Raw genomic sequence first — 27,115 nt, forward strand, 5'->3', positions numbered from 1 at the left:
CATAATCAAAAATTCATAAAAAATCATCCTTCATAGCTGATGTACAACTTTCACCACATCCTTCCTCTGGAACACCCACTGTACCTGTGTGCCACATTTCACACAGATTTACTGCAGAAATGTTCAGATATTAAAGAAAACTTGTATTCAGTCCACACTCGTGACAGTCAGGTTGCATATTCAAAAATTCATAAAAAAATCATCCTTCATAGCTGATGTACAACTTTCACCGCATCCTTCCTCTGGAACACCCACTGTACCTGTGTGCCACATTTCAGACAGATTTACTGTAGAAATCTTCAGATTTTAAAGAAAACTTGTATTCAGTCCACACTCGTGACAGTCTGGTTAATATTCAAAAATTCATAAAAAATCATCCGTCATAGCTGATGTACAACTTTCACCACATCCTTACTCTGGAACACCCACTGTACCTGTGTGCCACATTTCACACAGATTTACTGTAGAAATCTTCAGATATTAAAGAAAACTTGTATTCAGTCCACACTCATGACAGTCAGGTTGCATATTCAAAAATTCATAAAAAATCATCCTTCATAGCTGATGTACAACTTTCACCACATCCTTCCTCTGGAACACCCACTGTACTTGTGTGCCACATTTCACACAGATTTACTGTAGAAATCTTAAGATATTACAGCAAACTTGTGTTCAGTCCACACTCGTGACAGTCAGGTTGCATCTTCAAAAATTCATAAAAAATCATCCTTCATAGCTGATGTACAAATTTCACCACATCCTTCCTCTGGAACACCCACTGTACCTGTGTGCCACATTTCACACAGATTTACTGTAGAAATGTTCAGATATTAAAGAAAACTTGTATTCAGTCCACACTCGTGACAGTCAGGTTGCATATTCAAAAATTCATAAAAAATCATCCGTCATAGCTGATGTACAACTTTCACCACATCCTTACTCTGGAACACCCACTGTACCTGTGTACCACATTTCAGACAGATTTACTGTAGAAATCTTCAGATATTAAAGCAAACTTATATTCAGTTCAATACAGTCAATAGAATTATGTCATTTTTCAAAAATTCATAAAAAATCATCCTTCATAGCTGATGTACAACTTTCACCACATCCTTCCTCTGGAACACCCACTGTACCTGTGTGCCACATTTCACACAGATTTACTGTAGAAATGTTCAGATATTAAAGAAAACTTGTATTCAGTCCACACTAGTGACAGTCTGGTTAATATTCAAAAATTCATAAAAAATCATCCGTCATAGCTGATGTACAACTTTCACCACATCCTTACTCTGGAACACCCACTGTACCTGTGTGCCACATTTCAGACAGATTTACTGTAGAAATCTTCAGATTTTAAAGAAAACTTGTATTCAGTCCACACTCGTGACAGTCTGGTTAATATTCAAAAATTCATAAAAAATCATCCGTCATAGCTGATGTACAACTTTCACCACATCCTTCCTCTGGAACACCCACTGTACCTGTGTGCCACATTTCACACAGATTTACTGTAGAAATGTTCAGATATTAAAGAAAACTTGTATTCAGTCCACACTAGTGACAGTCTGGTTAATATTCAAAAATTCATAAAAAATCATCCGTCATAGCTGATGTACAACTTTCACCACATCCTTACTCTGGAACACCCACTGTACCTGTGTGCCACATTTCAGACAGATTTACTGTAGAAATCTTCAGATTTTAAAGAAAACTTGTATTCAGTCCACACTCGTGACAGTCTGGTTAATATTCAAAAATTCATAAAAAATCATCCGTCATAGCTGATGTACAACTTTCACCACATCCTTCCTCTGGAACACCCACTGTACCTGTGTGCCACATTTCACACAGATTTACTGTAGAAATGTTCAGATATTAAAGAAAACTTGTATTCAGTCCACACTAGTGACAGTCTGGTTAATATTCAAAAATTCATAAAAAATCATCCGTCATAGCTGATGTACAACTTTCACCACATCCTTACTCTGGAACACCCACTGTACCTGTGTGCCACATTTCAGACAGATTTACTGTAGAAATCTTCAGATTTTAAAGAAAACTTGTATTCAGTCCACACTCGTGACAGTCAGGTTAAATATTCAAAAATTCATTACAAAGAAAGACTGCAATACAAAGTCAAAATGATCTAGCTTTATTTACATTTCTGAGATACATAACCTTTATATGTACACATACAAAATTTCTAAATAATATTTACACCTGTTCCTCTGTTTCTATCAGTGCAATAAGAAATTACATGACATTAGTCAACCTTATATTGTCACGTTGAAAGCTTGGTTTGTAGGACCCATAATGCAGCACCCAAGATGACACGATGCAGGGATGAGAATAAGTGAAATACTTTATTTAAAGGTGAGTCAGAAACAAAAGTAACTCTACGGCGGAGAGTCACAATCCAAAATGTTCAAAATCTAATACTTGAGATACAAAAACAGAGATACAAGAAGAACAAGCAAACTAGAGACGAGGTACAGAATTACCACAAAGGACAGACTAGACACTGAGACAAGACAGGGCTTAAATACACAGGGAGGATGAGAGGGACATGAGCTGCAGGTGTGTGGGATGTGGGAGGAGGACCAGGTCAAGGCAATGACTAATCAGGGGAGAAGCATGAGGGGAGATGCAGACACAGACCATGACATATATACATTTTACAAATGAAATAAGACTATTTATTTTTCACAGAGTGCACACTCCCATTCTGCAGCCTCTGCCTTCTGATACAGCTCTGTGTTCATCTGCAAGCACTGTTTGTGAAACCACCTTGCACAGCTGTCACACTGGATCTGTGAATGTTCAACAAACCAAAAATCAAAAAATTTATTTTCTCACATGATTTAACATGAATATCTTTATTAATCTGCCACTACTATGTATTTCCTTTTTTCTTTACATATCAGTTATTCCAAATAACTAACACACCAAGGCAAAAAAAATTAATGCAAGTTTAGGCTAAATAACCCCTCTTCCTCAATACAAAAACCAAATAACAAAAGCAACTGTACACAATACAAGTTGTAAAATAATATCCTCAATTACAAATCTGTCTTACCCATTTGGTGATAGAAGGCCCTGGAAAAGGTGGTTTTGGGGTTGAACACATGGCGCAGTTGTTTTCTGCCTCGAACACTATTACAAATACAGTAAAATTTGTGAATCACAATGAATGTATTTAACTACAAGTAATCTCTTTGTGCTATAACACTTCACAAACCTGAGGCTCCCAGTATTTGTGAAGCAATTGCTTCACGCTGTTGCACCATTGCTTTCGGTGTTGTTTTAAATGTCATGCCTGGTTTTTTTGGAAAGGACTCCATCAACGCCTTAGCCATCTATGGAAATAGCAAAATACTCACAAAATAAGTTAGTCATATTGGTTTTCTATAGCAGAATCAATTTTCTAATGCAACATCAACACAAAAATGTTTTGAAACTCATGTCTGTTACTTTACCAAGATGACAATCACACCGCAGCTATTTGTGTCCTTCTGAACTGGGTGTTTCACAACTTCTCCTTGTAGCTTTATATCCACCCAGTCAGTCTTGCCGATAGCAGTACGCCTCATTTTGAAGAACTCCCTGTGCAAGGGTTATACTGTCATGTCAGGGCCACGTGAAGGCAGGCAAAGTACCCAAAATGCAGTCGCGGAAACAAATGTTGAACTTAACTACAGCAATAATGCCGGACGGCAAACAGACAACTGTTCGGAACTCGAACACAAAATGAACCAGCTCGGCCCGGTGGCTGGCAGGGACAACACGCAGCATAGGAGACAGTAGATCGTGAGACGTGTAGATGAAAACACAGGGCTGAAAAACGCAGAGGGAGCGAGCAGGGAATGGGAAACAGGATTGGAACTACAACTGTGGCAACTCAGGCCTAACGACACAAAGGAAGCAAAAACAGACACTTTAACATGAGACATAGACTTTCTAATTAAAACATGGAAAAAAACACAGACGCAGACTTGACACGTCAATACAGCCGAAAGGGTAGACAGCAACTATGGAACACAGAAAAGAAACAAAAAGGTACAACTATGACAAAGAAACCAAAAGATCACATACGGTAAACAAAAGCAACAATCAAAGTACAACAGTAATGAGCAATTAACACTATGGCTCAACGACCCAGGGACCCTAACAAATACATGTCATTACCGTATTTTGAATAGCACTGTCTTTGAGTACTGTATTAAATTGTCTATAGTACTCACAATTCATTATTCCTCTAATTTTCCTCAGTACCAAAGCCAATAGGGTTGCACCACCCAAAAACACACAGAATAAAGAAACTATAACTCTACAGAAAAAACAGGGACTGTCATATATTAAAACAGAAAAAAATTTACCAAGACATTACAAAAAAACTTGCAGGAACAGAAATGTTAACGCAAGTTCTTAATGCCAATGATTGACCCATCTACCATAGGGACACATAAAGTTTACGTAACACTGAGATTTAACACAACATTAAGCAAAAAATAATCAAGTAATGAAAAACTTGTGCTTTTTCATTGCTAAAATGTAATTAATGAGGCACATCGGCAGAACCGTCCCAACCCACTCATACGGACTGGATTACACATTTTGAAAACTGCAGCACTATAAAAGAACATGATCATTTAATCAATTAAATTTTTGAAAATGAGAATCTACCTGAATTTTTGTGCTGCCACTTTGGATTCTTCAAGCTCTCTTGTGTTGTGTGCTGGATCAACAAGGTAAAGACAGTTGTCTGCTTTACTTAGGTACTATAACAGAAAAGATAATATAATTAATTCTGTAGCCAGTAGTTGCAGATATGTATCTGATTTTTATCATACTTGAGAGATTTGACTATAACTTGTTTGATCAGTTATTAAAGCTGATTGCTGTAATTAGTCCATGAAAAGCTGTTATACATATTATTACATCAATACCTATTGTAATCTTTCAAGTTAATTTACTTTATTTTCTATTTGCTATTGTCCTCTTTGTCCACACACCATTTACTACAGTCGAATACATTAAATGTCAGGTTTTAAGGTAAACTGATGGGAAACATTTAGTAGTCCAGTATACAGGTATTTGACATTTAGGACTTGATAGTGGGACATCACACACACACATAAATCAGGGCTAGTTGTCTCAGAAAGTAAAAAAAGTTTCCAGGGTGACATTTTATGGCACTTACAAAACCTAATTTTAAAAACAGAAATCTTATTATTCCATAATATTGAACTTAGTTCAGAATATGAATTTTCTGAAAGGCAATTTATGTTACTACTAACCAGGCACTTCCAGTGAACATTTCCAACGTTCACAAACGAAACAATTGCCTCGTAGTTATCAAAGTTGACCTGTTAACAAAAAATTAGAACAATGTAAAATAAAAACATATTTACATTGCAATATGTATATGAATTTGTATATTTCACCTTTGACAAACAGTGCCTCCTCATCATTTCTCTTTTACCAAACAGGATGACACCAGCAGTGTAGTGGTTCAGAATGTATATCTTACTGCCCAAATCCAGCTTGCAGGCAATAACATGCAGAGCACACTCTATAATCTGGTAAAAATGAAATTGAATAAAGAAGAGATGTCAAGTTAAACTGCTATTTATCTCCAGGCAAAAGCTTTATATCAAACAAAGACCACACTGTGGGTGACTCCTGTCAGTGACGAACAAGGAAATTTTAGTGACATTTTGTGCTCATAAATGTTAAACATATTAATAAAAACAGATTTAAAACAAAAATATAGGTCAATAACTTCCACAGTTACAAGATCACAGAACATTTTTACATCCTTTTGTCATGTCCACATGGTAAATTGGGCTAACAAAATGTGACACAAGACTAAAATTTTGTCTTTGACATTTTCACTTTATTTCCTCTTTGATATATATTTTAAATTTTTTAACGTATATTTATTTGTTTGTTTAATTAAAGGAATGCTGTTTATTTCAAATTACAGTTAGTGATTTGGAGTTGTATAAAACATTTTAAGTATAAAACATTTGAAGATTCAAGTGCATTAGCACTGTAACAAATCCATTTAAGATTAAAGCACGTATAAACAATAGCTTTGTCTATAAAAACATTGCGTCTGTCTAACGTGGATGGAAAAATTTGTTGTTGATATGGGAACAGCATTAAGATCGGTGATGTTTTGGCTCTATGAATAGCAATAAATAAAAAAAACAACAACAGGAAATTAAATGGTGGATATGAAAGGATTAGTGTAAAACAGTATTTAAAATACAGCTTCATTTGTTTTGTAGTCTGTCTCTTAGGGATCCTGGGCTCCCACGCCTTGTGTGGCCCTGTGTTTTCCCTCCAGGCTTTTCAGGACCTTGGACAAGTCCTCCATCAGGCTGGCTTCCGCATAGGCCCGCCCACTCTGCAACAGCTGCAGACAATCCCCATGATGATGAAGCGCTAGCTAAAAGGACTCCTGTTACAGTTATTCAGTGGGAGAATGACGTGGTTTGTTTGAGTTTTTCCAGTGTAGGACTGTGTATATTGGTTGCCCTCCCTGTTTAAATATATGTCTTTTCTTTAGACTCACCACTCCTTCTCCGCATCAGTTCTTATGTTACCCCTTTCCACAACACTTAAAACACAGGGTTTGTAAAACTGTCTTTTCCATGTACCTCACCTGTTAACCATTGATGAGGTTCCAGGGATTGCAGCTCGCTGTGGTGAACTATAAAGTTGTTCCCTTTTATTTGTGATGGAATCACAGCAACGACAACTTCGGTTTCCTCTCTTTTCCACAGTGCAGTGACCTATGGGTAAAATTAAGAGTGTGTTTGTATTTGTGGCACAACAGTAAGAAACTATTAACACATTGTCAAAGAAGTACACAAATCAGTAAGGTTGTTTTTTCAAAGATGTTCAACATAATACTATAAATGCTTTCATTTTGTTTGGTGATATGGAAACACATATAAATGAACCCCAAAAGCTGATTTTCTTCATCTGCACGTAGCGTTTGCAGAGGGACAAACATTTCTTCAGTCATCCAAGAAATGTATTCACTCTCACCTCTCTCCAAGTGTCACGCATCTTACAAAATGTAAATTTGTATACTGAGTCATGGGCATTTAGTAGTGATCTGTGATCAGTCGTTGTTGATCAATGGTCACACCAATTTGCACAATTATGATGAAGCAACTCACATCACAACCCATCATTACTTCAGTTTGCTTGTTTCAGTCATTATGAAAATGTATTCTTTCTAACTTTGGTGAAAACTGCAGTCAGCTTAGAGTGAAGAAGTTACTTGGATAAGTGAGGAAACATGTCTCCCACTGAAAAAGCGGCGTCCAGGTGAATAGATTGAACCTTTTGAGATTGACATAAAAAGGATGATTGACAATTCATTCAGACATATAAATGACTATGTGTTACACCAACATAGGTACCTAATACATTTATCGGACAAGTTAAGGTTTTTTAAAAAAGTTTTTATGTGCACAAGATTGTTATCTTCAAATTTAATTTGTGAATACTAATAACTCTATTTCACATCAGGGTAGGCTACCGCAATCAATAATTAATTAGTTTGGAAAAGCTATTAAAAGGATAAATAGTTAAAAGGGAACATAAACCCTTTTCAGCATAACAGAATACCTAAGCCTTCGTTTTGCAAAAAAACTTCTAACATACAAATTCACGTTCTTCTCATGCAACCACCCGCATGTTTCCGAAGTGTGTCTGAATGACATAGCAGCGACTCCTGATGTTATGTCTGTTTGTTGACATTTCATCGAAGTTACAGACAGTACAATTGAAAAGACATTGATTCACCTGTAATTTATCCAATGTTTTGCCCTTTTCCGCCTCCTGGACTTTTCTGGAGTTGTTTGGCAAATCCCATCCTTGGATGTCTTCTGTGCTCTAATATAAATTAAAACACATGACCATTTCAATATTCTTTAATATGTGTAAACATGGCCTATCATTCCATCTCTATGCTGACGATTGCCAGATTTACTCTCCATTGTGTCAGGATAAAGGTCACTCTATCCAGTCCTTAGTGTCCTGTGTTAATGAGGTGAAGTCTTGCCTAATGGCCAACTACCTAGATCTGAATGAGGGAAAAACAGAGCTCATTGTTTTTCACCCCAACTGCAGGAATGTGGATCGTTATGTAGATCTTGGCCCTCTTTCTACATACTCAAAACCAGTTGTTACCAGTTTTGGGGTGAAACTTGATGCAGGACTTAAATTTGATGCTCACATCAATTCTGTGATCCGGTCCAGTGTCTTTCACCTGAAACGCCTTGCAAAAATCAGGCCCATGCTGTCGAGAGCCCACCTGGAGCGGGTACTGCATGCCTTTGTAATTTCTAGGCTTGACTACTGCAACTCTCTCTACGCAGGGTTGTGTCAGTCATCACTGCGTCGCCTACAGGTTGTGCAGAACAGCGCCGCCAGGTTCCTGACTGGGGCCAGGAAACGGGACCACATCAGTCCGGTTCTGGCCTCCCTGCACTGGCTTCCGATTTGCTATCGCTCACAATTCAAAATCCTCGTCTTTGTTTACAGTTTCTTCCAGGGTGGTGGTCCCCCCTATCTAGCCACACTCCTGAACAGACATTCCCCATCACGCGCTCCTCTGACCAAGGCCTGCTCGCTGTCCCTCGTTCTAGGTGTCGTGCCCGTGGGGACCGGGCTTTCTCAGTCCTAGCACCGTTACTCTGGAACCAGTTGCCACCCTCAGTTAGGCTGTCCCCTTCTCTGCCAGTCTTTAAGAATCACCTAAAAACACACTTCCTCCGCTTGGCGTTTCCAGAACATGTTTGATTTTGGCCCTCTTTTATGTAGAATTGATTTCACAGTTTTCATTGGTTCACTCAATCCATCCACTCAATCCGAATGTGTTTCTCACTTTTGTCCTGTACCAGAATCTTTCTTCTATCTTGTAATTTCTATTTTGTAATTTGTATCTTGTAATATCTATTTTGGAATTTGGATTTAGTAATTTCTATTTTGTAATTTGAATTGCTTTTATTGTTGATTTATTCAATATATTTATCTACAACAGTACCATGTTCAGCGCTTTGGGCTTCCTGACAGGGTTGCGGAAGGTGCTTTATAAGTAAAGCTTTGATTGATTGGTTGATTGATTGATGTATGTGTGTGTGTGTGTGTGTGTGTGTGTGTGTGTGTGTGTGTGTGTGTGTGTATACTGTATATATTTATGTATGTATATCTCACAATAAATAAAAATCTAACCTGTGTAGTGACAGCTTCAGTCTGCTCTGTGGGCACATCTGAGTCTGGTGGTTCTTGTAGATAATCCTTAGAGAAATAATGAAATTACTACTTTCCATGGAAGAACACAGAATACGTACATAACACACATGAAAATGTATGTCTTTATCAGAACTTAAATTGTTCTCTATCTATAATACACACATAGGTTAAGACAATATGCAGTCTGCATTATGTGTTTAAATGTTACTGCATTTACAGAACAAAATGCTAATTGTTGTAAATGGTCTTCTACAACTGCAATAACTAACAATAATGCTAATTACTTCAATAACAACAAGTATTTTATGGCTAGCTGTTGCTATGTGTGGAGAGTTCCAGTGTCATGATTTTTAATAACCAATTTTTTGCTAAAAGCTGTGAAAGACTAATGAGGTTTTTAATTATGAAATGTAGTATGGCACAACAGATGGTTATTTAATCTGTTCAAAACAATTTTAACACATTGACGAGTTACAATTACTGTACAGTGATGTATAGTTGACATCGTTATTTACTTTCCAAAACATGCATACAATCATAGGAATATAAAGAGAGTTACAGTAAGATTACATTATTTATTGCATGCTTAATAGAAGCAAAAAAAAAAAAAAAAAAAACCAAGTATACATTGTAATTGGCATACAACACACAACATTTCAAATAGAACAAATTGTGGTGACATGCATAGATGAAAGAAAAAGTGATGATACCTTACCTGTTTGACTTGTTTTCCCATCTGAGGAGTTACATAGAAGCCTTTTCGCTTTCTACTATTTTCTTCCACTTCTCGGTCTCCACTCGGTAAGACTGAAAAGTATAATTTAAAAATAATTAACAAGAATTTTTTGATCTGATCTTTATGTACAAAATATTCCAAACAAGCAAACAGTCAAGGACATTTACTGTAATTCCAAACTTATTGGAATGCGAAATGCTTAATGCTTCATGTCTTTTGTTTAATTCCAGTTGTCAGTCTAATAATCTCCTACATTTATCATATCAAAAAACTCATTATAACCACATGTAATGCAGTTGTAAAATTGTTTTCTAATAACACAAAGTCTCAACGACAGTAACAAATACATTTTAGACTAAAGCATGCACATAAAACAGACAATTCATAATGTTAATGCAAATATTCATTACAGATATGATAAATGCAACTACAGCAGTGCGAATGACTTTTGTTGTGTAAAAACTGCACCAAAGCAGTCCAGAAATTTGAATTATTGTCTTCAAACCTCACCTTCCTCCTTTTGTTGACCACATCTCCATATTCTCTGAGAAGACCATCATGTTTCCTTTGATATATGAGCACAAAGTCATGTGGTGAAAGTTGTACATCAGCTATGAAGGATGATTTTTTATGAATTTTTGAAGATGCAACCTGACTGTCACGAGTGTGGACTGAACACAAGTTTGCTGTAATATCTGAAGATTTCTACAGTAAATCTGTGTGAAATGTGGCACACAGGTACAGTGGGTGTTCCAGAGGAAGGACGTGGTGAAAGTTGTACATCAGCTATGAAGGATGATTTTTTATGAATTTTTGATTATGCAACCAGACTGTCACGAGTGTGGACTGAACACAAGTTTGCTGTAATATCTTAAGATTTCTACAGTAAATCTGTGTGAAATGTGGTACACAGGTACAGTGGGTGTTCCAGAGTAAGGATGTGGTGAAAGTTGTACATCAGCTATGAAGGATGATTTTATATGAATTTTTGATTATGCAACATGACTGTCACAAGTGTGGACTGCATACAAGTTTGCTGTAATATCTGAGGATTTCTACAGTAAATCTGTCTGAAATGTGGCACACAGGTACAGTGGGTGTTCCAGAGGAAGGATGTGGTGAAATTTGTACATCAGCTATGAAGGATGATTTTTTATGAATTTTTGAAGATGCAACCTGACTGTCACGAGTGTGGACTGAACACAAGTTTGCTGTAATATCTTAAGATTTCTACAGTAAATCTGTGTGAAATGTGGCACACAAGTACAGTGGGTGTTCCAGAGGAAGGATGTGGTGAAAGTTGTACATCAGCTATGAAGGATGATTTTTTATGAATTTTTGAATATGCAACCTGACTGTCATGAGTGTGGACTGAATACAAGTTTTCTTTAATATCTGAAGATTTCTACAGTAAATCTGTGTGAAATGTGGCTCACAGGTACAGTGGGTGTTCCAGAGTAAGGATGTGGTGAAAGTTGTACATCAGCTATGAAGGATGATTTTATATGAATTTTTGAAAAATGACATAATTCTATTGACTGTATTGAGCTGAATATAAGTTTGCTTTAATATCTGAAGATTTCTACAGTAAATCTGTCTGAAATGTGGCACACAGGTACAGTGGGTGTTCCAGAGGAAGGATGCGGTGAAAGTTGTACATCAGCTATGAAGGATGATTTTTTATGCATTTTTGAATATGCAACCTGACTATCACGAGTGTGGACTGAATACAAGTTTTCTTTAAAATCTGAAGATTTCTACAGTAAATCTGTCTGAAATGTGGCACACAGGTACAGTGGGTGTTCCAGAGTAAGGATGTGGTGAAAGTTGTACATCAGCTATGACGGATTATTTTTTATGAATTTTTGAATATTAACCAGACTGTCACTAGTGTGGACTGAATACAAGTTTTCTGTAATATCTGAAGATTTCTACAGTAAATCTGTCTGAAATGTGGCACACAGGTACAGTGGGTGTTCCAGAGGAAGGATGCGGTGAAAGTTGTACATCAGCTATGAAGGATGATTTTTTATGAATTTTTGAATATGCAACCTGACTGTCACGAGTGTGGACTGAATACAAGTTTTCTTTAATATCTGAACATTTCTACAGTAAATCTGTGTGAAATGTGGCACACAGGTACAGTGGGTGTTCCAGAGGAAGGATGTGGTGAAAGTTGTACATCAGCTATGAAGGATGATTTTTTATGAATTTTTGATTATGCAACCAGACTGTCACGAGTGTGGACTGAACACAAGTTTGCTGTAATATCTTAAGATTTCTACAGTAAATCTGTGTGAAATGTGGCTCACAGGTACAGTGGGTGTTCCAGAGTAAGGATGTGGTGAAAGTTGTACATCAGCTATGAAGGATGATTTTATATGAATTTTTGAAAAATGACATAATTCTATTGACTGTATTGAGCTGAATATAAGTTTGCTTTAATATCTGAAGATTTCTACAGTAAATCTGTCTGAAATGTGGCACACAGGTACAGTGGGTGTTCCAGAGGAAGGATGCGGTGAAAGTTGTACATCAGCTATGAAGGATGATTTTTTATGCATTTTTGAATATGCAACCTGACTATCACGAGTGTGGACTGAATACAAGTTTTCTTTAAAATCTGAAGATTTCTACAGTAAATCTGTCTGAAATGTGGCACACAGGTACAGTGGGTGTTCCAGAGTAAGGATGTGGTGAAAGTTGTACATCAGCTATGACGGATTATTTTTTATGAATTTTTGAATATTAACCAGACTGTCACTAGTGTGGACTGAATACAAGTTTTCTGTAATATCTGAAGATTTCTACAGTAAATCTGTCTGAAATGTGGCACACAGGTAGAGTGGGTGTTCCAGAGTAAGGATGTGGTGAAAGTTGTACATCAGCTATGACGGATGATTTTTTATGAATTTTTGAATATTAACCAGACTGTCACGAGTGTGGACTGAATACAAGTTTTCTTTAAAATCTGAAGATTTCTACAGTAAATCTGTCTGAAATGTGGCACACAGGTACAGTGGGTGTTCCAGAGGACGGATGTGGTGAAAGTTGTACATCAGCTATGAAGGAATTTTCGTAATAAATTGTTGAATATGCAACCAGACTGTCACGAGTGTGGACTGAATACAAGTTTTCTTTAATATCTGAAGATTTCTACAGTAAATATGTCTGAAATGTGGCACACAGGTACAGTGGGTGTTCCAGAGTAAGGATGTGGTGAAAGTTGTACATCAGCTGTGAAGGATGAATTTTTATTAATTTTTGAATATGCAACCAGACTGTCACTAGTGTGGACTGAATACAAGTTTTCTTTAATATCTGAACATTTCTACAGTAAATCTGTGTGAAATGTGGCACACAGGTACAGTGGGTGTTCCAGAGGAAGGATGTGGTGAAAGTTGTACATCAGCTATGAAGGATGATTTTTTATGAATTTTTGAAAAATGACATAATTCTATTGACTGTATTGAGCTGAATATAAGTTTGCTTTAATATCTGAAGATTTCTACAGTAAATCTGTGTGAAATGTGGTACACAGGTACAGTGGGTGTTCCAGAGGAAGGATGTGGTGAAAGTTGTACATCAGCTATGAAGGATGATTTTATATGAATTTTTGAAAAATGACATAATTCTATTGACTGTATTGAGCTGAATATAAGTTTGCTTTAATATCTGAAGATTTCTACAGTAAATCTGTCTGAAATGTGGCACACAGGTACAGTGGGTGTTCCAGAGGAAGGATGCGGTGAAAGTTGTACATCAGCTATGAAGGATGATTTTTTATGAATTTTTGAATATGCAACCTGACTGTCACGAGTGTGGACTGAATACAAGTTTTCTTTAAAATCTGAAGATTTCTACAGTAAATCTGTCTGAAATGTGGCACACAGGTACAGTGGGTGTTCCAGAGTAAGGATGTGGTGAAAGTTGTACATCAGCTATGACGGATTATTTTTTATGAATTTTTGAATATTAACCAGACTGTCACTAGTGTGGACTGAATACAAGTTTTCTGTAATATCTGAAGATTTCTACAGTACATCTGTCTGAAATGTGGCACACAGGTAGAGTGGGTGTTCCAGAGTAAGGATGTGGTGAAAGTTGTACATCAGCTATGACGGATGATTTTTTCTGAATTTTTGAATATTAACCAGACTGTCACGAGTGTGGACTGAATACAAGTTTTCTTTAAAATCTGAAGATTTCTACAGTAAATCTGTCTGAAATGTGGCACACAGGTACAGTGGGTGTTCCAGAGGACGGATGTGGTGAAAGTTGTACATCAGCTATGAAGGAATTTTCGTAATAAATTGTTGAATATGCAACCAGACTGTCACGAGTGTGGACTGAATACAAGTTTTCTTTAATATCTGAAGATTTCTACAGTAAATATGTCTGAAATGTGGCACACAGGTACAGTGGGTGTTCCAGAGTAAGGATGTGGTGAAAGTTGTACATCAGCTGTGAAGGATGAATTTTTATTAATTTTTGAATATGCAACCAGACTGTCACTAGTGTGGACTGAATACAAGTTTTCTTTAATATCTGAACATTTCTACAGTAAATCTGTGTGAAATGTGGCACACAGGTACAGTGGGTGTTCCAGAGGAAGGATGTGGTGAAAGTTGTACATCAGCTATGAAGGATGATTTTTTATGAATTTTTGAAAAATGACAATTCTATTGACTGTATTGAACTGAATATAAGTTTTCTTTAAAATCTGAAGATTTCTACAGTAAATCTGTCTGAAATGTGGCACACAGGTACAGTGGGTGTTCCAGAGGAAGGATGTGGTGAAAGTTGTACATCAGCTATGAAGGATGATTTTTTATGAATTTTTGAATATGCAACCTGACTTGCACGAGTGTGGTCTGAATACAAGTTTTTTTTTAAATCGGAAGATTTCTACAGTAAATCTGTCTGAAATGTGGCACACAGGTACAGTGGGTGTTCCAGAGTAAGAATGTTGTGAAAGTTGTACATCAGCTATGACGGATTATTTTTTATGAATTTTTGAATATTTACCAGACTGTCACTGGTGTGGACTGAATACAAGTTTTCTGTAATATCTGAAGATTTCTACAGTAAATCTGTGTGAAATGTGGTACACAGGTACAGTGGGTGTTCCAGAGGAAGGATGTGGTGAAAGTTGTACATCAGCTATGAAGGATGATTTTTTATGAATTTTTGATTATGCAACCAGACTGTCACGAGTGTGGACTGAACACAAGTTTGCTGTAATATCTTAAGATTTCTACAGTAAATCTGTGTGAAATGTGGCTCACAGGTACAGTGGGTGTTCCAGAGGAAGGATGTGGTGAAAGTTGTACATCAGCTATGAAGGATGATTTTTTATGAATTTTTGATTATGCAACATGACTGTCACAAGTGTGGACTGCATACAAGTTTGCTGTAATATCTGAGGATTTCTACAGTAAATCTGTCTGAAATGTGGCACACAGGTACAGTGGGTGTCCCAGAATCATAATGTGGTGAAACTTGTACATCAGCTATGAAGGATGATTTTTTATGAATTTTTGAATATGCAACCAGACTGTCACGAGTTGGGCAGTTCCCTGTTCAAAATGCCGTACCGCAAAGACCGTTGTAAACGCGCAATGAAATTTTCGCGGCGGATAAGATGCGGCTGGCTTGACCGCGGCTCACAATTGTCGGCTCACTTGACCGCGGTTGCTAGTTGTGTGCAGTCGGTAAGACGGCTGTCTTTGATGACGTCACGCGCTCTTTGCTTTAATTTGTCACGCGTCACGTGATGTACGGTCGTCCAGCGTCAGCGTAAGAAGTGATCGGTACCACGCATGCGCGACAGGCGTCTACTTCCGCTCGAAGCATTTTACGATAGTTACGGGTCAGAGTATCTGTTAAGACGTTAAAAAATAATAAGTATCTATTAAAATGTTTGCAATAGTGAAACATTTCAATATAATGTAGATAAAAAGAAAAAAAAAGAAAACGTCGGACCGTACAGATCGGGTCTACCGCGCATGTGCAGATGCTATATTCGTCTTGTGATCCGTTCAATGGCAGTTTACTCCGCAGTGTACGAGGATACTGCCACTTGCTGACCGAGCGAATAAGCCCGATTGTAAACTGAATTTGCGTTGTTACAAATCGTGTTTTTACATGCGTGTTAAATTTGATTTAGTGTGTTTATGCTTGTATGTGTGGAGACGATTGATTTGAATTATCTTGATGTTCTGTTGATAATGTCCACTGTAAATTGTCAGTAAACACTGGCTGATTAGTCTTCAGGTAACCTATTACATGTTTGTTTTTTCTCCACACAATAGGTTATATTTTCATTTAAAAGCTGAAAATATGTCACTGTGATACAGCAGATATTCTTAATTTGCACTACATGTCCTATGAATGTTTTCCCATATGAAATGTAATATATTCTTGCACAAAAGCCAATTTGGCTCATCACCTAAAATTTTACTTTCTACTTTTGTGTTAGATTTCTTAGTTTGCCACTTTGTCTTGAAATAACTTAATTCTTTGTAATACCATAGTGATCATTTTCACAATGTTGCAAAATTAATGTTTGAAAATAGTTTCTCAAGGTATTCATAGGTTAAACATGTTAAATACGGATTTAACTACACTCATGTTTATATCCATATAAAATAACACAGGTCCACTTTATAATTTCCACAGGTTTACTGTAATAATGCAGAACACAAACAACAGATTACAAGAGCATGAACAACAGAAAAAGGATTGAGAGGATGGTTACAACCCAGATTATTTGAATAAGGAGACACATATTGATGGAAATAAAAAGCTTTTTATTTTCAGCCTGTCCTTTCTGGCAGTGTGGTACTCTGAGTACCAGGTACAAGCCCAACAGATTCACTTTCTCAAACAGAGTGTTACAGTGTGTGTCCTGTCACAGTGTCCCGATTGATCATGCGCCCTGGCTACTTGACCAAGGGGATGTCCCTTTGGCTGACTGGTTAGAGTGTATGACTCTCACCCGGGAGTCTGGAGATCGAATCCCGCCCGGGCCCTCGTTTATCCACCTTGCCACAAGAGCATTACAGTTTTTGCTATAGAACTCCAAGAAGAATGATCAAAAACTCTCACAAAGAAAAACAGGCATCAAAGCACAAACCAAGATGTGGGAGAACCACTGATGGGGAACCTGGTCACTACAACCAGTGTGGTGTGTGTGTGTGTTCTTGTACATACTACATACTGAGGACCATTTTGACCATTTTCCCTACAAAGTGAGGACATTTTTTGGTCCTCGCTTTTTTTAGAAGCATACCAGAAGCTTACTATACCAGTTAGAGGCATAGTGTGAATTAAGTTTTAGTTAAGGTTAGGGTTAGGAAAAGATAAGCGTTGGTTATGGTTAGGGTTGGGGTATGGGTTAGGCATGGTGAAATCACAAAAATGAATGGAAGTCAATGAAGGGTCCTCACTATGATAGAAAGACAGACGTGTGTGTGCGTGCGTGTGAGTGTGTGGTTGTGTGTGGAGACGGGGGCGGCGACAGAGCAGACACATTAATTGTTCATTTGGCTGCAAAAGTGGCTGCAGTAGCCTGGGAGCATCTCCTCCGAGTAAAGTGCCCTTGGTTCTCCTCTTTTTCCTTTCCCTTCCCCAGGTCATCACCATGGACAGGGAAGCTTGCCGGAGGGCAGTGGAGAGGTTATGCTTCTGTGATGGCCTAGATGAAGAGGAGATAAACGATTGCAGGGAACCGTTCCTGTTCATGTTTAGTTTTCAGTCAGACTATGAGGAGTTCTGCAGAGAAATTGAGGAAAAAAGGAAGATCAGGGTGTTTTCTGGCTTTGAAATGCCATAGTACAGCGGTGTCACAGTTTTTGCATTCTTTTTCCTCCTCACATTGTTTTTTTGGAGGTTCTCTTGCTTTTTGTGTGCTTTTTGGTTCATTTGTTTGTACTTTTTTTTTCCTGTGTTGGCTGTTTGCTCTATTAAATTTACCTTTATTGAAAAATTTAGTCTGCATTCTTGGGTGTCTCACACAATGTCTCACCACCCCGCCTCAAACCCTGGCATGTTTTAAGAAGTATCAGCACAATTTAAGTCTCTGGTCCTCTTAATGTAGCTGATATAACTGAGTGTACAACAAATGTACCCGTGTCTGTACTGTTTTACACTCACTTGGGAAATGACTATTAAAATAAAGGCGGCATTGATAAAATCAACTATTAAAATGGTTTTGACAGGTTTAAAGAATAGTCTATCAAATGCCTGAACCTTTTATATAGGTACCAAAAGTATAGCTAAAAGACACAAATACCTATGTGCTATAAATACACATACCATACAAAAGTAGAAAAAAGAATAAAAATATCAGAACAGATTGGATCAAAAATGGCACCTGTAATTATCTGCTCTTTAAAATTATCATGACATCCAGCAAATAAGTCATTTGATTACCAATGTTATGCTTTACATGGGTTTTGTGGGTTTTTAGGGCTTTTTAATCCTTAGAAAGGGGCTACTCGCGGTTTCCTGGTTCCATTGAGAGAGGGGCAGGAGTCAAATAGTTGTCTCCACCCACCTCTAAACGTTTAACTCCGCCCACATTTAGCCCCGCCCCGATCTCCGGGATGCAGCCAGGGGCTACTCGTAGTTGGGGAACTGCCCGCCCTGGTGGTACCTTGAATACTATTTTTCTTTTCATTAAAAAAAAACAACAACACAGATTGAAAACCTAAAAGTGGTCATTATATTTCTCATTATATAAAAGTAGATATCGGCCAAATTACGTTGCCCCAAAGAAGAGAATCATCTTGAGCGTCTTTGGATGATGGTTCTGACATTTGAGATGAGTTGTAGTCACAAAAAAATAAAATAAAATAAAATAAACTAATAAAAAAAATTCTGAACAGATAGAAGTTCAAAAATTAAACGTACGCTTAAATACATAAAATTTGTAGGTTACAGACAACAGATCTGAGTGTAAAAAGGAAATATTTTATTATAGATTTGTAATTATGTATACATACATTAGAATAATTATCTACAGTTTTAATTTAATAAATATAATACTTAGTTAACCCATTATTTACGTGTTTTACATTAGTAGTTTGTCCTTTACCAGATCTGGTAATAGGGTTTAAAAGTAAGAGGTAAAGAGGATTACTAACTAGATAAACTACCAATAAATGACATTTTACATTAATTTATTTTATTCTGGCCTTGTGACACTTATGACATGAAAATAATAGTGTATTTAGAAAAAAAAAACTACATAAATTTTAGTATTATACACTTAATTTCTTTTACTGTCATGATCATCATGTACATAATATACATAATTGTAATTTTTTTTTTCAAAAAAAGCTTGTAGACTCACGGATGTCAAACATTAGTAGTTTTTATTCTTTTTGTGCTGCCTGGCATGCAGTGACCCAAACTGGTCCTGGTCCTTGGCCCAGTGGTTTTGGAGCCCTGTTGTAGATTACATCATGAACAGCCTCAGTTCAGAAAAACAGAGTTTACATCCATCAGGATTGATGAGCTAACAGCTAGTCAAAGACCAAAGGATGATGCTGTCATTCAGAAACTCCTCATTCTTCTCCACAGGTTTCTGTCACTACCTAAGCAGTTGTCTGCCACAGATACAGTACATGTGTGTGTGTGTGTGTGTGTGTGTGCGTGTGTGCGTGTGTGTGTGTGTGTGTGTGTATGACTGATTAAAACCCATAACAAACTGACAGGAAACTGATCAAAACATTTACATAATTTGAACCAACAGGAATTGCAGCTGAGCTGAAGATGAAGTAAGTGCTGGCTGAGACATCGGTTCCTGTAAGATATAAACAGCATGTTAACTTTGTCCAATAAAGATGAATGAACAACACAAATCATTGTTTAGTGCTTTTGTTTCATTTCTTTACATCAGTAAACACATCTAAATTTACTTAAAACTGTTGTTTTATTTCATTTTCTAACATTTGAAAAATTCAGTGTTTGAAAAACAGGAAGTGGCCATGTCAGAAATGCATGAAGAAGTTTTACTAAAAGATGTTTTAAGTCGAGGCTGCGCAGTGACACAGTGGTTAGAGCTGTTGCCTTGTAGCAAGAAGGTCCTGGGTTCGATTCCCGGCCTGGGATCTTTCTACATGGAGTTTGCGTGTTCTCCCTGTGCATGCGTGGGTTTTCTCCTGGTATTCCGGCTTCCTCCCACAGTCCAAAAACATGACTGTTGGGTTGACTGGTCTGTCCAAATTGTCCTTAGGTGTGAGTGTGTGTGTGTGTGATTGTTTGACCTGTGTGTCTCTGTGTTGCCCTGCGATGGACTGGCTCTCTGTCCAGGGTGTACCCCGCCTGATTGCCCATTGGCCGCTGGAGATAGGCACCAGCCCCCCCGCGACCCTATGTGGACTAAGCGGGTTCAGAAAATGGATGGATGGAAGTTTTAAGTCATTATCTAATTAGCTAATAAAAATAAGCAGCATGCAAACTGTCTTAAACCCAAGTTCTGTTTGCATTTGTTTATTTAGCAGATGAGTTATCAAAAGTCATGTATAACAGATAAAGCAATGAAGTAAACATCAAGCATGTTTTTGGTGTGTAGGAGAAAAACCTCACATGCATGAAGAGTACATGCTAAATCTGCCCAGAAACGCTGCAGCCGGGTCTTAAACCTGCAACCCTCTAAGGCAACGGGACTACCAACTGTGCCACTATGCAGGTTTAAAATAGCAAAGAAGGGACAAGTATAAGTTTCACTTTCAGTTCATTGAACCCACAGTGTAAATGGCTGCAAGCAGGTGGATTGTCAACGTCACTCATTCAATCGCACATAAGTGGGCATTAACCCGGATGTGGACGTGGCGTTGGCATTCCACCTGGCTTGGCATGTTGCAGCAGACCAAACTTCCAAGTAAGTGCGGGTATTTTGACTAAAATTGATTAAATAACAACATGTCACCCTAACAAATAATTGTACATTTAGTCTATGGTCTTGCTGTGCCAAGCCTCTGCGTGACATTACTTTGATTGCACCCCATGGCAAGAGGAGCAAGGTATTTGTTCTTTGTTTCTGTTTGTTGCTCCTGATTGTCCGCGATTGTCTTTAATTTGTTTGTGAATTATGTATTTTCAGTTTTCACGGTGTTTGCACAGTGACTGGCACCAGGTGCTCGGTGCGATTCTGAGAATGAGATGTGTGCATCTACAGCCTGATGCAAATAAAAAGTTGCACCCGTCGAAGCTCTCCTCCTTATTTCTCTTGGATGCCAAGGGGCAGCAACACACAGCTACAGTAGCTCAACATCTCATAAAGTGGAACTGCTGGTATGTGTGCTGGGAGGTTTGGATGTGTTTCGTTTTATGCCTTCAGACATGACTCTGATTGTGTGGCATGTGTGTTTGGAACACAGTTATGTTGTAATGGCATGCCATAAGAGTCAAAGAAAGATAAAAACCAAACCTGTCACTCTTGTTTCAGTCTCTGCGAGCACCAAACTGTTCTGGATCCTGCAGCTGTAGGTCTCGCTGACCTGGGCCGACTCAAACACACTGACAACGCCGACAATTCCTTCTGAGTTTTCTGTGAAACTTGTGTTTGCACTCAGGATATCTCCAGTTTGGTTCAGCCATGTGACGCTCGGTTTCGGGAACCACCTGCTGGCCTCGCCGGTCAGCGTGCCATTAGAGAACTTGAATGTTGGAGCTGAAAATGCTGAGACAAGGTCACACTGCGGTGAGACGTGCTGATGTCATAAACTAAAACCATCACACCAGGTTTAGTGTCCAAGTAAACAAAGTGAAACTGAAAGGGCGAGTCATCTTACCGGCTGTCCTCAGCTGAATGATGATGCTGCCTCGGGCTGCTGAGGAGCTGACGCTGCAGGTGTACTCGCCCTCATCACCGCCTCTCACATTCCGCAGCAGCAGAGAGGCATTCCCCGTTGCCACAGCAACAGGGAAGACCTGGGCCCTGCCTGTGAACTGTGAAGCCTGACCAGCAAGAGCTGGAGCTCCATTACTGTACTGGTAAACCAGTCCCAGGTCCTTCTTCTCCCAGGTGACCGACACGTCGCCGAGTCTTGTCTGCTGACTTTGTGAGGAAACAAAGCAGCTGAGAAGCTCGTCCTCCCCTAGGTTGGCGACGGGTTTTGTGTTGCTGCTTGTCACCTTAGATGTGGATTCTGTGGGCAACAGCATGCTTTCGTAAGGCAGGTTGTTTTTGTAATGTTTATTTTTATTTTACTCTCTCGATAAAGACTCCACCGCTAACCTTTTAAAACTATTGGGCATGATTAGGCAATGATGTTGCTGTCTTTAACCTTGCTGAATGAGGTTTGCATAATGCTTCTTATCTTTAAATGTTTTCCTGCCCTCCCTACGCATGATTAAGTTCATACAACCACCCTGCCACATACACCCACGATCTTGACACAACTCCTCCAGTCCTATGTAGCCATGTGCTAGCATGATATTGATGGTGTGATGAAGCATGAAGTCAGCACGACCAGTCCTGCTTCCCATCCTCAGCAACCAAGACCAAGCTAGTTGTCATTGCTTCCACTCACCCCACCAAGATGCTATCATGACAATAAACCACTGCCTCACGATATAAACTCTGCATGTTCAAACCTATAGTGTGAGGACTTATGCAGGTTAGACTGATGTCAAGTAGAGCAACAAAGAAGTCACGTCTCCTCTGAAGGACACATCAGAGGTAGACCTCCCCACACACTTCAGAGATTATTCAGGCTATGTCAGGTTGGCAAATTTCTGTCCTTGATGAGCCCAGATTAGGATGTTAAAAATGAAGCTTTTCTTAATCTAATTGTCTAAGTTAAGCCCAACGCAAGTTGTTGAAATTCAGGACTGAGGTAGTCATATTCTCAGCTAAATCCCAAACATCCTGAGTCGTGTGTACGTGGGGGGTAGGGGTTTCTTCTCAGCCAAGGGAGTGGACTCACTCAGTTTGGCTTTAGAAAAAGCAAATAAAGAATGGTACCTTAACATCCTCCCAGAGGAACTCCTCCAACCATCCAACAAGTTTAATGACAATGTCTGCTGCACCATGAAGGAACAACAGGCCAGATGTATAGAGTCAGAACTAAGTGGATCAGGGACTAAATATCAACAGTTTGGGTCTAAGTCCTGGAAATTTCCAAGAGAACTTGTGGTCAGTCTTCAAAAAGCGCTCAGACAAACCAAACTAACAAACAATGGGCTTTGATGATGAAGAGTGAGCTCTATCAGTCTGCAGAAGTTGATTAAAGTTAGAATATGGAACATTTTAATAAAAAGCTATATTAAAAATAATACCTCCCTGGGCATTTAAAAGTGTGCAGAATGAATGCACAAGTTCTCATTTGAAAGCTATATGTAAAAAGTTAATAAAATTTTTATTCTGTCAAGGATGCATCCACCAGCCACTAGAGAGCACCATTGCGCTGAGAAGTCCGCTCAGCAAGGCGAGGCTGGGACTGTAAAATGGCAGATTAGACAAGTCAAGAAGCTGATTCTGAGCCCCGAAGATGTTCTAACGGTAAATACTGTTGTAAAATAAACTTATAGGTAGAAATTAGTCGTTATTCTGTATGATTTGTCTCTGAACATGGTGCTGGAATGTGTCAGCAGTGAACCAACATCACAGCGGCTGGAAAATTAGTCCTGTTGTTGCAATACCATTTCTAAACACCAGGGTTCGCCAGTGTCAGTGTGCCATATTCAACCTTTAAGATCGCCTTAATGAAGAAGAAGACGAAGAAGAAGAAGAAGAAGAAGAAGAAGAAGACGAAGAAGAAGAAGAAGAAGAAGAAGAAAATATCATTTCTATATCGCCTCTCAAGATAAAAATCACGAGGCACTTCACAAAAAAAGTAAAAATATAAAAAATTATTTAGAAAATGATTAAAATATATTTAAAATTAGCAAAAAATAGACAATTGTGTTAAAAAATGTTAAGAAAGAGAGAGAGAGAGTGAATAGGAAAGAGGGAAATCAGTGGATCCTGAGGGAGGTGGAATAGGTGGGGAGAGCAGAATAAAGAGAGAGTGGTGAAGAAGGTCATACAAAAGCCAGCTTGAACAAGTGAGTCTTCAGCTGCTTTTTAAAGGGGTCCACTGAGTCCACTGATCTCAGGGGAAGAGAGGTCCAGAGTCTGGGGGCCACAGCAGCAAATGATCTGTCACCTTTGGTCTTTAGCCTGGTGCTGCACAACCAGTAGGCTTTGATCACTGGACCTCAGGGACCTGTTGGGGGTGTAGGGACTAAGAAGATCACCAATGTAAGATGGTGCTTGTCCATGTAAGGCCCTATAGACCAGAACCAGGATCTTGAAACCTGACGGTGACTGGCAACCAATGAAGCTGGAGGAGAAGCGGGGTGATGTGGGTGTGTTTGGAGGACTTGGTCAGAAGCCGAGCACAGGCATTCTGAACCACCTGTAGACGGTTCAGGGAGGTTCTGCTCAGACACGTGAAAAGAGAGTTACAGTAGTCTAAGCATGAGGAGATGAAGGTGTGGAGAACTGTCTCAAGTTCAGAGCGGGACAGAATGGGACTCAGCTTAGCAATGTTCCTGAGATGGAAGAAGGAAGAGCGAACAAGAGAACTGACATGAGAATCCAGGGTGAGAGCTGGGTCAAAGGTCACACCAAGATTCCTGACAGAAGGCTTGGTGTGGGAAGCAAGCTGACCAAGAGAGTCTCTGACTTTGGGAACCAGCTTGTCTGGGGCACAGATGAGGATCTCAGTCTTATCTTCATTCAGCCAAAGAAAGCTCCCAGCCATCCAGGTTTTGATAGAGTCTAAGCAGGTGTGTAACAACTGCAGCTTAGACATCTCATGGGGCTTAAAGGAGATGTACAGTTGGATGTCATCTGCATAAAGATGGCAGGAGATTCCTTTGAAGGAGCTCAGGATGTGCTGAAGAGGGAGCAGATAGAGGAGGAAGAGCAGAGGCCCCAGCACAGAACCTTGTGGGACACCATGGGTAAGGGAGGTGGTGGAGGACCTAAACTTGGAGATGGCCACAGAAAAGGAGTGCTCAGAAAGATAAGAGGAGAACCACACCAGAGCAGTTCCTGATAGGCCTACCCAGTCTCTCAGCCTCTCCATTAGCAGGTGATGGTCAACAGTGTCAAAGGCTGCAGTCAGGTCCAGCAGGACCAGAACAGAACAGTCCCCTGCATCACTGTGGGTCAGAAGGTCATTAGAGACCCTAAAGGTTGGTTTATGCTTGACGCGTCCGCGAGGTCCGCACGGCTCCGCGCGGAAAAGTTGCGTCATTTTGCGTCATTTTAACAACCACGCCCCTCCACCACGTCTCAGCACGGCCCAAGATTTCCGCAACGCGCACCTCGGAAAATTTCTAACCACGCGGACGGACGGACGCGGAAAAACATGGCGGACCGGCAAGAACTAGTATGGCAGAGGTTCGTAAATACAGACATTTGTATTATTCAGCTCTCAGATATCACCGTGATCAACATGTAGTTAATAATTCTTGGAGAGAAATAGCTCGCACTGTCGGAAAAGACGAGGACGCTGTTAAAAATGCTGAAATGCCATGTTGTAAACAGTAATTTCTACTTCTACTATGGTGTAGTGTTGGGTGCATGCCGTAGAGCTCCATGCTGCCCCGTTCAGTTTGGGAGAATATTGGCTTACCGCAGAGACGAACCGCACAAACCATAAACGCTGCCAGTTGTGAAGCGCGTTCCATCCACGAGCCGCATCACCGCGCAGAAAGTGAATGCGTCAAGCATAAACCAAGCTTAAGAAGAGCTGTTTCAGTAGAATGAGCTCTACGAAAACCTGACTGGAAGCTATCATAAATGTTATGTTCATCAAGAGCAGCTGTGAGTTGTTAAGCCACAACCTTTTCCAAGATCTTGGAGATGAACAGAAGTTTAGAGATGGGTCTGAAGCTGCTATGGAGAGAGGGGTCGAGACTCGGTTTTTCAAGAAGCGGGTGGATTACAGCATCCTTAAAGTAAGCAGGGACCTGACCAGAAGCCAGAGAAGCATTAATTATAGAGAGCACGCTGGGACCGATGGACTGAAAAGCACTTTTAAACAAAGATGAGGGTAAGATGTCGAGGGGGCATGCAGAGGTCTTCATAGTTAACTAGTTTGGTTAACTCAGGCAAAGAAACGGGAGCAAAGCTATCTAGGATGATGGGCCTGGTTGGAGTCGGGAGAGGCAGCGATAAGGCTGAAGGAGAGATGCTAGATCTAACCTTATTGACTTTGTCCACAAAGAAAGACAGAAAGTTCTCACAGTCTGCAACAGAGTGGATGGAGGCTGTAGGAGAGGCAGGAGACACGATGCTGCTGATGGTGTTAAACAGCACCTTGGGGTTCCCTTTGCTCTGGGACACCAGGTTGGAGAAATAGGAAACCCTAGCGTTTCTGACTGCAGAGTTAAAGGATGTCAGAAGATCCTTTAGGTGCAGCAGATGGACGTGGAGATGGGTTTTCTTCCACAAACGCTCAATTTTTCTGCATTGGCGCTTCAGGCTGCGAAGGCTGTCATTAAACCAGGGAGTAGGGTTCACTGCAGGAACTGATCTGGTTCTGACAGGACAGATGTTGTCCAGGATGGAGAGGCAGTGCTCGTTAAACTGAGAAGTTAAGGAATCTAACTTGACAAATGAACTACAGATGTCTTGAAAATTGAACCACCAACACTGGGAATATTGACTCTTTAAAAAAACAACCCAAAACTTGGAAGATAAAAATGCCAAATGTAAAAGATGCTTGTGTTTCTGCTTAAGTAACCATAGAAACATCTGGTAGAAAGACTTAAAACCACTGAAGCAGCAAGCTTATTCAGATCCAACATTTTGGTCAGGCTCTAACCCCAACTAAACAATAAAGTTAAACAACATTTTAAAGTTTATTTTGCACACAAAAAGAAACACACATATATGTGGTTTAAACAAGTTCACCAGAAGTATTAAGCGGCCTAGTCTAAACAAATAAACGTGGTGAACACACCCAGTCAGACCGGAACCAACCATCACTATGAAAACAGAATCTACACCACTAGAGGTCTTACTTGAGAAGGTCAGGGCCAAGATGAGGATAATGAGGGCTGCAAACACAACAATGAGGATCAGCATGC

The 27,115-nt window shown here is 39.3% G+C and overlaps 2 protein-coding genes and 1 long non-coding RNA gene across 3 annotated transcripts; all 3 read right to left on the reverse strand.

Moving 5' to 3' along the window:
* Positions 1 to 4,686: 4,686 nt before the first annotated feature.
* LOC139062764 (uncharacterized) lies at positions 4,687 to 5,582 on the reverse strand. The gene is made up of 3 exons (XR_011516310.1): positions 5,448 to 5,582; positions 5,301 to 5,369; positions 4,687 to 4,781 (listed from the first exon to the last, which is right to left on the reverse strand). It is a non-coding gene; the product is annotated as an uncharacterized lncRNA (long non-coding RNA).
* Positions 5,583 to 6,412: 830 nt separating this feature from the next.
* Positions 6,413 to 17,228, reverse strand: LOC139062733 (uncharacterized). Its single transcript, XM_070544386.1, has 10 exons — positions 17,154 to 17,228; positions 17,016 to 17,096; positions 16,006 to 16,129; positions 15,789 to 15,897; positions 15,700 to 15,742; positions 10,526 to 10,559; positions 9,995 to 10,086; positions 9,259 to 9,324; positions 7,828 to 7,917; positions 6,413 to 6,803 (listed from the first exon to the last, which is right to left on the reverse strand). The coding sequence occupies exons 1-10, from the start codon at positions 17,226 to 17,228 to the stop codon at positions 6,630 to 6,632; spliced, it is 888 nt and encodes a 295-aa protein (XP_070400487.1). The 3' UTR covers positions 6,413 to 6,629.
* Positions 17,229 to 19,279: 2,051 nt separating this feature from the next.
* Positions 19,280 to 27,115, reverse strand: vtcn1 (V-set domain containing T cell activation inhibitor 1). The gene is made up of 4 exons (XM_015974632.3): positions 27,050 to 27,115; positions 21,820 to 22,176; positions 21,456 to 21,707; positions 19,280 to 19,826 (listed from the first exon to the last, which is right to left on the reverse strand). The coding sequence occupies exons 1-4, from the start codon at positions 27,111 to 27,113 to the stop codon at positions 19,714 to 19,716; spliced, it is 786 nt and encodes a 261-aa protein (XP_015830118.2). The 5' UTR covers positions 27,114 to 27,115; the 3' UTR covers positions 19,280 to 19,713.

Source organism: Nothobranchius furzeri, chromosome 14 (genome assembly GCF_043380555.1).
Source record: "Nothobranchius furzeri strain GRZ-AD chromosome 14, NfurGRZ-RIMD1, whole genome shotgun sequence".
Taxonomy (NCBI): Eukaryota; Metazoa; Chordata; class Actinopteri; order Cyprinodontiformes; family Nothobranchiidae; genus Nothobranchius; species Nothobranchius furzeri.

Excerpts from the sequence above, each read along its gene's own strand:
- LOC139062733 (XM_070544386.1), bottom strand. The coding sequence starts at position 17,228 with ATGTACAAGAACACACACACACACCACACTGGTTGTAGTGACCAGGTT. Across the intron at positions 17,097-17,153 it reads AGTGGTTCTCCCACATCTTG|TTCTATAGCAAAAACTGTAA; the intron begins GTTTGTGCTTTG and ends TTCTTCTTGGAG. Across the intron at positions 16,130-17,015 it reads TTCGATCTCCAGACTCCCGG|TTTACAATCGGGCTTATTCG; the intron begins GTGAGAGTCATA and ends ACGCAAATTCAG.
- vtcn1 (XM_015974632.3), bottom strand. The coding sequence starts at position 27,113 with ATGCTGATCCTCATTGTTGTGTTTGCAGCCCTCATTATCCTCATCTTG. Across the intron at positions 22,177-27,049 it reads CTTGGCCCTGACCTTCTCAA|AATCCACATCTAAGGTGACA; the intron begins GTAAGACCTCTA and ends TGTTGCCCACAG. Across the intron at positions 21,708-21,819 it reads CATTCAGCTGAGGACAGCCG|CATTTTCAGCTCCAACATTC; the intron begins GTAAGATGACTC and ends ACCTTGTCTCAG.